This window comes from Balearica regulorum, chromosome 8, assembly GCF_011004875.1.
Source record: "Balearica regulorum gibbericeps isolate bBalReg1 chromosome 8, bBalReg1.pri, whole genome shotgun sequence".
NCBI classification, from domain to species: Eukaryota; Metazoa; Chordata; class Aves; order Gruiformes; family Gruidae; genus Balearica; species Balearica regulorum.
In genome coordinates, this window is record NC_046191.1 from 23,661,091 (window position 1) to 23,673,371 (window position 12,281).

At 37.8% G+C, this 12,281-nt stretch overlaps 1 protein-coding gene across 4 annotated transcripts in view; it reads right to left on the minus strand.

Moving 5' to 3' along the window:
- Positions 1-9,332: 9,332 nt before the first annotated feature.
- The window catches only part of VAV3 (vav guanine nucleotide exchange factor 3), a 209,720-nt gene continuing 206,771 nt past the window's right edge, over positions 9,333-12,281 (minus strand). For all 4 annotated transcript variants that reach the window (XM_075760092.1, XM_075760090.1, XM_075760091.1 and 1 more), the window contains one exon: positions 9,333-11,886. In XM_075760092.1, the coding sequence (XP_075616207.1) occupies positions 11,845-11,886 (42 nt within the window). In that variant the 3' untranslated portion in view covers positions 9,333-11,844. The remainder of the gene's footprint in view (positions 11,887-12,281) is intronic.

The window sequence follows — 12,281 nt, forward strand, 5'->3', positions numbered from 1 at the left end:
AGTTTTTTGCCACTGAAAGAGTAATAGTCTGCCCTTAACCACTTCCACCCATGCTAGAGGAAGGAAATAGTCAATGCAAGTGGAATCTTTGTCACAGCCATTACCCTGGGGAGTTTACAACTTTGTCTCCATGGCTTTTAAACAGGATGTCTTAGAATCCTTGTTGGCCATTTCTGCAATACCCATAGATTACAAATTCCCAGCAATATTTATTACATCTTTAAAAGTGAACATCGTCTTGCCCGAGACTACAGGAACTGCAGTATCAGAAAGAAATCCTGGTTCCATTCAAGTCAGCAAAATGCCTGAGCCCCTGTAGATTTCAATTGTCCAGTTGCATACCTCTGTTCACCTGGTTACTGCATAACATTTCTACGAATAGACCCAAGGCTCTTCAGTACTGGTAACTGCACGGTTTTCATTTCAGTATGTAAGCTTAATTTGAACCTCCTGACTTTGTTATAATGTAGGACAGTTGTTGATCATCTTTTATTATTATGGAAGGAGATGGAGGGTTACTTTTTTTTTTTAATTCATAACACTAACATGTTTAATAAGGATGACAGTTTCTCAGTCTCAAGAATTCAAGAATAGAGAGACAGAGCAGGCTCTTTTCAGCTAATGGGGCTTTGTTGCCCTTTGGGTAAATTGTAACTGAATCCAATAAATGCAGAAATACTTGGGTTTCTTCTGCATTTACTGTTTGAATGATAAACCCAAAGCAGGTAATACTAAACAGAGAGGAAGCAGTCACAATTAATGCTCCTCAAACTTTTTTCAGCAGATTCTTCATCCTAGAGAGTTTTGTCAAAAATATCAGGCATCCAAATTCCAAAAAGCTGTTCTCAAAGCGTTTCCTTTAATGGACAACAGAGCTGAGTAAAAGCAATGGATCTTGATTTTTGGTCTACTTTATTTCTGACACTCTAGGATTACAGTAGCTTTTAGGCTCAGGCTTAGGAACGCTTAGTTCCCAGTGCAGTAATTGAAGTTGAGGCCTCTGTGCAACTTTGGGGTTATGTCTTCAACCTCAGCTTTCATGCATGCGATACAAGGATGCTGACGTGTTCGTCCCTATGCACTGAAGATCAGTTTGCTTGAGATGCAGCTGGAGTATAATTTTCTGGACAGTTATTTTATGTGATTGCCAGAGAACTATGACTTACTCTCAGACACGTCCTCAGGCACCATCACTGCTAAAACTCATGCAGCTGAATAATTCTCAAGTGCACACATCTTGACTGATCCATATGGCTTCAGTTTGCACCAAGCTGTGTCCTTTTGACAATGAAAGGCCTACAGTTACAACCAAACTTATCAGTTCTGGTCAAGCTTGAGGTACTTTTCAGGTTGTTGGCTATATTCTACATCCCCCATGGTCTGTGCTTCAGACATTTTTTTCCATCTTGGAAACTTACAGAAAATATATGATTCTAGTGTTATGCTAGAAAGCGTAATAGTGAATTCTGATCTTGAAAGTAACTTGATACATTCAAAGGCTATTTCTGTTTAGAGTTTTCTCCCTACTTATAACAAGCTATTTTGTTGCATGATCACAACAGATCACTTAAGTAGATGAGCTGTACAAAACATTTTGAAATAACATAAAGTCTCTGGAAAGTTCCATTACATGACAGAATGTTGCTAAAATGAGTGTTCAGTTCCCTCTTACAACAAACTTCCTCCCAGCCCCGCAAGAAGCCAAACTCAAGAGTGTCCTATAAACTCTTACATAAGAAAATACCACCACTGAGTAGGTGATATGGTGATTCTATTTTGGGTTCTGTTGTTACCAAAATGTTCAATATCGAACATTAATATTTTTCCAAAGAAATAAATGAAAAATACAGTATCTACAAGAAATGCTCATTAAAAAAAAAAAAAAGAGGAAATGTTGATAGCACTTGATTAAGCCTGTTTTGCTACTGAATTTGCTACTACCTGTATTCCACAGGGTTTCTTATAGTTTATATATACGCACCACGCTGTGTTACTGTGCTGGAAAGCATTCTGAGGTGCTTTAATATGCATACTTCAACAAGTTGAAGTTAATGCTCTACTAAGCATTTTTCACACTGACTATATGAAGGAAAAAAAAAGTTAAATGCTTCCTGCACTGGTAAGTATAATAAGAAACCACTGCCCAAGGCAAGGTACTCCTTGTGAAAATTTAACACAGGCTGGCAAAAGGCCTCTCTGGGAATCGCTTCCTAAAACAGGGATGAGGGGTTGACTGAAGCATTCTTTTGCTTGTGTCCTTAGAGGAGAGGGAGAGGAAGAAAGGAAACAAAAAAGCAGTAGAAACCAGGGAGCAATATACAGGCATAGAAAATAGCCACAAATGAGACTAAAAGGGTGGTTTTTTGAACCAAGTATTCACCAGAAACCTCAATCTCTGGAAATAAAACTGATTGTCAGTCTGCAAAATGGAAAAATCTGTATACTCTTTGTAAGTACACTGACTGCACCAATTAAATACATTATTTCCCCCTCTTAATTTCTTCTCCTAAAAGTAGCAAGATTCTAAATACTGGCTAACCACACTTGACCACAACGAATATTCTGTATATGCATCTGAATGCATACTAAGTAACACAATCTTATACAGATACAGCTGTACCTTCAGTGTCTACATAATATAGTTTTTAGAATTTATTAAAAATTAATACAACAGTACAGCAAATCCTGACATTTTGCCAACTATTTGAAGGCAGGGTGGAGCCACACAAGGACCCACTAATATCAGCTCCAAAATAAGCAGCCACGATGCCATGAGGTTCAACCACCACATCAAAGCTCAGGCTAACGCGTAGTGAACCATGTATATGCTCCAAACACCAGTCACGTTAACAGGTTCTGGATTTGAACCCGGTTTCATTTTATGAATGGAGACAGGCCAAGCTCCAGTGACACAGGAAAGAACAGTGTCACATCATATGCCAGTTGTTCTCCAAGCACATTGTTATGTCACAGGTTAATCATTGTCACTTCACGCAGCCACACATCACACAGTCTATTAATTATTACTTAATGTCACTACACTACTAAATAGTTTGATGAATTCTATTAGTAATTAGAACTGCTCATGCAGTTACATTCAAATAAAACTTGTCTCTTCACAGTGCATTCCTGATGAAGAGCCAGAAAAAGAAAATACCTAGCTTTATTAGTCTTACTGACTAGATGCATTTTATTTGGACTGCAGCTGTTTTCTGTGTTTGTTCATTTATTTCACCAATAACTACAAAATACTCGTGACGATGCAAAAATTGAGACTAAATTCAGTTGTAAGACAAACCATTGCATCTTTGTACAGCTATTTAGAACAGAGAAAGCATGCCATGTCAAAAGCTAACACTGTTATTTGTTATTAATCTAGAAGAAGTCAAACAAGAAAGAGATGCTTTTAAACACCAGGTAGAACTTACCTTAGCACTAGTATTCAATCAGTCATGCTGATAGTTTGTTTGCCACTCTTTCTTTTATGGACAAATTTTAGTATTATAACACTTTCACAAATTCTGCATGAGAACTAAACAAACTGGCTTGGTTTTATAAAAATGTAGTTTCTGATGATTTGACGGAAGCATGCTTGAAGCAAAGTCATCTATTCCTCAGATTTTTCATTTTCCATCTGCTTGGAAGCGAGTAGAAAGACATGGTACCTGAGCTGCCTTCCTTGTTTACCTTCCCTGAAATCAATGCATATTTAAGTGAAGTTTTGATGTTGACAACACTGCATCTGTTGCAGCAACAGTTCTATCAAAAATAAACTTATAAACTGTAAAAATGCTGTTTAGCTCATGCTTCCCACTGTGACCCAGCTCTTAAGACTATGGTTTTACACCAGTTTTACACCACTGCAAGCTAAATATGAGCCAAGTGCATCTCCCAAAGAAACGGTTCTAATTTATAAACATTCAAACTCTTTGCATATTTAGCAACCTGCTAGCTGTACATTGGATGTTCATCTTATTACCTTTCAGGTATCTTTTCTTCTCTACATTGGTATAACATTTCTATGGGATTTTGGCAAACATCAGCAGTTGACTGAAGCACTGCACAGCTGAAAGGCAATTACAGAAAGGTACTACAGCAGGAGCTCCAAAAGAGCACGTGGTATGTATCTTGGGCATTTTTAACTATATATAAACTATCTCTGACATATGTTTAGAGAACCATACCTTAAAAACCTCCAGCGTTGGAGATGCCACACAATTTTGCATCTAGGAAGCTTGATATTCGGAAAAGTTCCCTAAAGACTAAATCTCCTTGCTCCAGTTCAAGCTTGTTTTTTCTGGTACCATTTACACTGACTATGGAGAACAGTTCAGTCTCTTTTAAGTTACATAAAACCTTTCACTTAATTGGATGCTATTACCACCAGCCCTCTTAGCCTGTTCTGTAATTTGGTTCAAACAGCTCCAGTGTCTTCACGCTTCCTTGTTTGTCTCTTCAGGAATATTTTCAATGAAACTCTATCTTATACTAAATTTAGCGTCCAAAGCTGGACAAAGTACTGCAGATGAAGTCTTAACAGAAATTAACTAAATGATTACTCCACATCTTATAGACCATATTCCCATTACTGTACACCAAGACAGTATTTACCTTCTTCACAGTAAAATCCTATTAACTTATGTTCTGTCCATGATTCCCTTTTACTCTTCTCCCTCAGTCCTTTAACACAATACTGCTGCTCAGCCAGAAGTTCCCCAGTCTTAACTGGTGTAGACAATTCTATCCACCTGCAAATATAACTTCATAGATATTTAATTGCATCCTCTTTTCTAAACAGTATCTAAATTAAAATTCTATCCTCCAGCCCACTCACAGCCCATGCTTGCATGACACCACCTGAAAATATTTTAGATATATTTTCTAGACAAGAAAAAGTAGCATTTGTCAAGAATTTGTTTGCTGGGGAAAGGTCACATTTGAAATGGACATCCCTGAGCACAGTATAAAACTTTACTCCCTATAGACAGGCTGAGACCATCAGAGGTTTGCAAGTGAAGAATGTGCAAGCAGGGAATCATTGCTTTTGGAAGCTTGTTTTTTCTAAAGCTATGTGGTTCTTTGGTGTAGTAGGCAAAAGAAATAATGCGATCAGAAATATTTTCCATCTAAGTCTTTTGTATACTTACATGAATGGTTACTAGCACATCCCAGAAGATGGAAAATAAAAAGGCATTTGTGCATCTGGTTTTATTGTGTAAATCTGAGGAGTTGTGATCAGACTCTGTGGACAGGAAGACTAAGCCTGCATTCTCATGTTCAGGAGAACGTAGGAAAAAAGGTATGTTCCTCAAAGTGCGAATCAGAGTTGCAAAGACTGAAAAGCTGTGTCTAGATTTTGTTCAGATTGCTGGGGTTTGATTTTCCACAACTTACTATATGGAAAAAGTCACAGTGACGTAGTGATTTGGAGACCGATCTGCTTTCTAATCTTCTAATTCCTGTCTTTACCTGATCCAACTGGAGAATCTTACATTCCTACACAATTGCAGGTCTTGCATCCTTCACTCAGAATTGTTCTTTGGAACAGAGCAGTTGATATAATAGGTAATGAAAGTCCCCTCCCACCCTTCCCTCAACAATAAAAATTAGTATTACCAAAATAAAAATCAGGCATAATTGCCTTTATGATTTGTATTTTTCTTCTCTCCACATCAATATTCATGATGACTTATATACTTATGGGACTGGGCATGTTGACTTGTACCACACCTCAGTTGACTTTTGTAACAGTCTTTGTGATCTGGATAGGGGGGGGAAGAGAGAATGAATGAAAACAAGCCTCCCTTTCAGCGTGTAGAACATTCAAGTGCTCTTTCAGCCAAAACACTCAAATTAGATGACACCAAAAAGTCACACCCAGAACATTACAGAACACAGCGTTCCAGGGAATTTAATCTTTCATCCGTCACAAACACAAGGCAGTCCAAGTTTAATGAAGCTATATTCAGAGATATGTCAAATTGAGAGAATAAAACTGACCTACGAGTTCCTCTGAGGTAAGTGTTCTCTCTCTCTCACATTAAGCCAAGAAGTTTCCTATACCATCCTTACAGCCATTCTGAGTCTATCTTAAGCAGTAGGAAAGCAAAGGAGAAAAAGCTCCCAAGCCACTGCGATCACACTGTATTTACCTAACTGGCCCTTCTGAGATACCAACTTTAAATAGCATTTGACAGGAAGGGGAAGGGAAAACAAACTCAGGATTCAAAACCTAAAATACCTGGGAGAAGAGGTAGGAAAGGTGTTTGCACATCACCCAGTAACTTAGTAGTGGGGGGGCCTCCTGGCACATTCCACATTATTTATAGCTTACAAGCTACAGAGACACCGATTGTAAAATTTCCAGAGAAAAAAGGTTCCTTCAGTTATACATATTTCCATTAGCCTTATGCATGAGGAAGAATTATAATCCTAGGAACAATATTGCATCTCCTCGAGAAAACCTTTTAATTGCTTTGGGAAAAAATACAACTAATACAGGACAGATTTATAGACTTTATCTGGTAGGACTGGGACCAAGTCCAAGGGTCCTTGATCCCTCTACTGCATTAGCAAACTTTTCCCATACAGAAGCATTAGAGAATTTCCGTTGCCATCCAACACTATCAACAGACATTTAATATTTTGGGCAATCATTTAGAAAAGTTATCACACACCACGCTGTTTCTAAACACATATGGTATAGTATCAACTTTCTCCTTCTTGTTCTCTGATCTTTTCTATTTCTGTTCTTCCTAAAGCCACGTATTACACTATTAATATAAAAAAACAGTTCTGAAAGAAACAAAACAGCCGCATGCCCCTTGGCAAACAGCCACCTCTGAACCTGCCATTCGTTGTAACTATGAATTTACTTAAGGTCAGATTGCAACATTTTAAAATGAACTCACATATTTTCTGAAAAGCACATTACCAGGTTAAAAAAAACTGTAACCCAGAAAAAGTCACCAATAACTCAAACATTTCAGGAGGCTTATTAAATAAAATCTAACTTTACAGTCATGTAAGCAGCAGAGATCCCTATAATGAATGGGCAGAATACACTACAGCAGATCAGGAATTATAAAACTAAATTAGAAACCCAAATCTCATTTGCTATAAAAACAAACGACTCTGTGTTCTTGAAAAGGAAGTTGCTAAGATAATACAATGAATCACCCTTCTGCAGTCAATTTCTGATGCTTAATCCTCTCTATATTTCTATTAGCTAATTATTCATGCACCATACATTTCAGCATTTTGTGGAAAAATGGGCATCATTAACGTCTCATCTCACAGCTTTATGAAGTTAAAATTACTCAAATTACCATTCCTCTATATAGTGGACATCTAGGTAAGAGCTAAAATTCCATGGCACATTTCAAGAAAGGCTAGGGAATGCATTAACTTCTTTCTCTTAAATGAATACATTCCAAAGTTGTATGCCAGTGATGACCCTACCTGAATTTGATGACAACAGATACTACTGTGGCTTGCTAAAGCACCGTGCATTACACACAGCATCTATGCCTGTCATTTTACCTTCTGCCTGTCATTGCCTGCTGTGCTAGGTCTGGCTGAAATGGCATTAAATTTCTTCATACCAGGTCTTATAGTGCTGTGTTTTGGCCCCGTGACAAAAACAGAGCTGACCAACCCTTACGTTTTAGCTGTTGCTGAACAGTGTTGCATAGCATCAAGGCCTTCTCTGTTTCTTACTCTGTGCCCTCCCCACAGTGAACAGAAGTTGGGACAGGACACAGCCAGGTGGATGACCCAAACTAACCCAGGAGATACTCCATGTTATATAACGTCATGCTCAGCAATGAAATGGAGGAGGGAGCGCTTCTCCTCTGTCACTCAAACGGAATAAGCAGTGCTCTCTGAACAGAACAACTTGAATTTCAGATAAAATAGCAATGTAAGGCTCTCAGCAGACCAGTTTGTAGCAGATACAAGAGTTAATGTACTGTAGTGTCAATACAGTTGGGGAAACTGTATGACAGTGCTAGTGCACAAGTTGTATGTATCTGGCTTTTTCCAAAGTGTTGGCAATATTTATCGTGAAACAGAAACAAACATTTTTGCACTGAACATCAATGTCAACAGAACAAAAGCTGGGTCTGGGTATTTTGTACAAACAAGCCCCATTTTTTTTTTAGACAGCACCTCTCTCTCACCTTTATGAACTGCTAATACCTTGAGAATCAACCTTTTCCCTCATAGAGCATCTGGAGTTTGCCTGTGAGGCAAAGGAGAAAGGTATCCTGGTTGGCATAATCTTCATTGTTCGAATTAGGTTTTTTCCAAGCTGAGATTTTCAAATAAGCTTCCAAGCCTTACAACTGAAAAGAATATTCAGAACACAGTCACAAGTGGTTCTTATGCCCTAATTACACAGTGCTTTCTCAATTTCTCACCCATCAGAGGACATGCATCTCTTTTCGCATATAAGGGGAAGGAGAACATCTGTGACTGAGTGTGATATCGTTAACAAGAGAATTTAATTGAGAAACGTTTTTGCATCTCGCATTAGGTGTGACTCCGTTATGTGATATGTTCATGGGTGACAGGAAAATTATGCCTTACATCTGTAGAGATGCGTAAACGCCTCATTAAGTTTAATAATTATCGGTTAGAAGGGCAGTTCCACAAGAAAATCTCTGCCACTGAAAAACAGAAGGGACACAATGAAACAACATTGCAATTGGATCATCACTGACCTTGCTGAATTAATGTACCTGTCCAGAAATATTTTTATAAACATTATTAATAATGAATGTTATACTGTAAAAAATGCATGAATGCGTTACACCATGAAAAGGTTACCAAGTAGGCCATGAAATTAGCCACAGACTATATTTTCAGATTTGAGCTCAATTCAGCCTCAATTTGTACGTTAATTCACATATGACAGAGGAAGAAAGCAGAAGGTGGAAGAGAAAGGGCGTTGCCATGAAACATGACATAAAAGGTAACTGTTTAAGAATAACTTTTTTTTCAGTCAAAAAACCAGAAGTATCATATTTGACAGACAAAAATCAATAGTATATGACTGATTACACAATGTTCTCTACAGCTAAAAAACAAAACAAAACCCACCACCACCTTCCTGGATGTGGCAGAAGGCAAAGTACCGCAAGAATAAAAAGCTCTCAAGGAAAGCTATACTATCCCATTTACACTGACAGCTCAATTTTACAGCTGAACAAGGATTATACAAATCTGGGAAACCAAACCAACATTATCAACTTCTACTCACAATGAGAAGATGGTTAGACAAATGAAGCACAACCTTCATACGAGCCAACTACACTTTTTGACACATACCATTAAACAAAAAATTAACCAGTTTATTATATTTAACATATTTACAAAATATTACAAATTAAAGTACTGGAACTCCATTATTGCGTGACAACAAAACCTCTATACAGGCAAAAGCAGCACATGAAAGAGACACTCCAGAATATTTAAGAAGTCTTTGGTACTCAAAATATATAGTTTAAGATGCAGCATTAACTCAATCAATACAGGGCATTAAACATAGACAATGACATGTAGATTTATGCCACAAAAGTAAGTTTAGCTATGGCTTTCATTCTTCTCAAAGGCTGATTACTGGACTCAGGAACTGATTAAAAGCTTTACAGTAACTTTAGAATGGAGAGACTACTCAAAATGATTCTAAAACCAAGCTGTTGAACATGACTCATTCTCAACTCATAGTGAATTAAACTGCCTCCTCTCAGAACTATATGACAGCAAAGCACTAAACACTTCACAGGCCTACAGCCTATTCCTCTACTCCTTGAGCAGGCAAAACTGTGAAAGAATCATCTTTGTCTACTTAAGGACTATAGGATCAGGCTCACAATAGACAATAAAACTGCATGGCAAAACATGATCAAAGACAGTATACCCTAGTCTACACTGCTGTACACGTCATTTACAAAATACAGTTTACGCATCATCTACATATTTACAAATGCTCTCAATTGTTCCACCAAATAATGTACTCGACACCATCACAGTTTACATAATTTTGAGGTAAAGCCTTGAAAAGTTAGAGCATCAGCAGTGTTTCATCTGCAAGGCTGAATCTCACAAGTGGAGGATTTCTAATTAGAAGACCCTCTCTTTCACCTGGTCACACAGCAGTGTATGCTAGGTGCAGCAGATGGGTAAAACTGTTGCAGAGAAAGGGGATTACTGTGAATCCTCTGTGCTGTACTTGGTTCTTCCTAATGGCCAGGAGGAGGCCAGAAAGAAGCAAAGAACACCAGGGACAGCCAAAAAGAACCTGAAATACGTACTAGCAGATTCTGCTCTGTGGATGAACAGTGGATATTATGTTGCTTATAGAGCGGGAAAAAACTGCAGTGTTAAATTGTGCAGTGTCTATGCACGCTAATTTCAAGATGCCTATGTGAACAGGGGACAGGGAAAGGCAAAAGAGAGGATGTGGGACAGAATGGATTAACTTTCTTGATTGCTCAGCACTGTCCTAGAAAGAAAATGCATTTAGGAGCTTTATTTTCTTAGAAGTTTTCAAGCCAGGTTAGACATTATCTAAATATTTAAAACTGCACATCTGAAGACATCACCCACATTTATTTTAGCTTGTAACTACAGCAGTTCTGACCCTCCACAAATACATTAAAACACTGCTTCACCAAGGGGTGGACATGACTTTACAAGGTCTGATGTTTCAAGCTAGCTAACCTACACACATTTTTCCTTGGGGATGTTCATAAAACTGCAGCAAGACCACTCCACTGCTGTTAACATCCAGGGAACAAGAGAGGAAAGGGCACAAAGAAATCTGCAAGTTCCCATTGCGTTACCTCATAAGAGAACAAGAGATGATAGAAACACCTGCCTTACTAGGAAAAGACAGCTTAGACTTGGAACCATCAAAGTTCACCTGAATCAATCAAATGGTTAAGATAAACAGTTTTGTTCTTGAGAAGTGCCATCATCTTGCATTAGTATATTCTCCTATAGAATAGGTCTACAATATTTATTTAATGTTAATGCTGAAAAATTTAAAACATCTTGTCACGACTAACCTCAGTTGCACTTTTATGGTCAGCTGCTTAAATGAAAAATACCCACACAAAAAGACTTGGGATGACAAAAAAAGGAACTCGCAATTCCACTTTGTGGACACTTATTCAAGCAATACCACATTACTACACCTTTTAAAAATGTTCTCTTTGAACAAATTGTTAGAAGATTTAGGCAGGACCTCAAAGTAGTCAGTTAACTAATTATATATGCATGAATGCTACTTATGCTTACTATGTTCACATTTCCTTCAGAATTTTTTTGTGAGTGTAAAACTGTAAGGTGGTAAGTAGTTTGATATTTCAAGACAAGTCTACTGACTGTACTTTATGCCCACTGAAATGACTGAACTCGTTTTCTGCATGCAGTGATAAGGAATAATAAGCCTTCATCTCCTTGTACCATCACAGATGTTAGCTAGAAGAAAAGAGACTTATTAAATATTCAGCCATAGCTAGTATTCATGGTGTAGTACAGGGTGAAATGAAAAGGAGCATAAAGAAATTTGTTTTCCAGAGATCTTCCAGGAAGGTGAAGGTTGGACTTTGTACTGATCCCCAGTGATGGCAAACCGGCAGGTTTTTTTCTTGCACAGCTCTGGGCAGGGTAATAATCTGTCAGCACAAACTTCTGTATAAATCCCAACATTAAGATTGGAAGGTTCAGACAGACAAAAATGCTGCTGTTTAAATACTTAACAAGACCAATAACACTTTGAAGATACTAAATCTTACAATCCCTGAAACTGCTGGTCAGCAGAGAAAAGTTTTGAATTCATTCGTCCTCTTCAACATAAGTTGATGGAAACCAGCCCACCTAAAAAGGGGAAAAGTAGAACAAAATCATACATGAGATGCACAGGTTTTTTTAAATGGCTGAACTAGGCAAAACAAGGATGGGTCTGTTCAGTAAGAGTAAGATTACAAAGATAAACTTGACTGACCTGCCACAGTTAGGATAAGTACCCTAAATAAAAGAATAACTTGCAGATATGATGACTTGGAGACTAAATCCACACCCCGCCCTCAAAAAAACCAAAACAACCCAAACAAACAAAAACACAAAAAACCCCCTCAAAACAAAAAAACACAACACCCTTTGCCCAAATTGGAAGTCTAAGCATTCAGAACAGAGTCTAGAAATGCAAAGAGTAGAAGTAGTTTTACTACAGGGAGGATGCTACTGTTTTGTGAATGAGGAGTTAAATATTT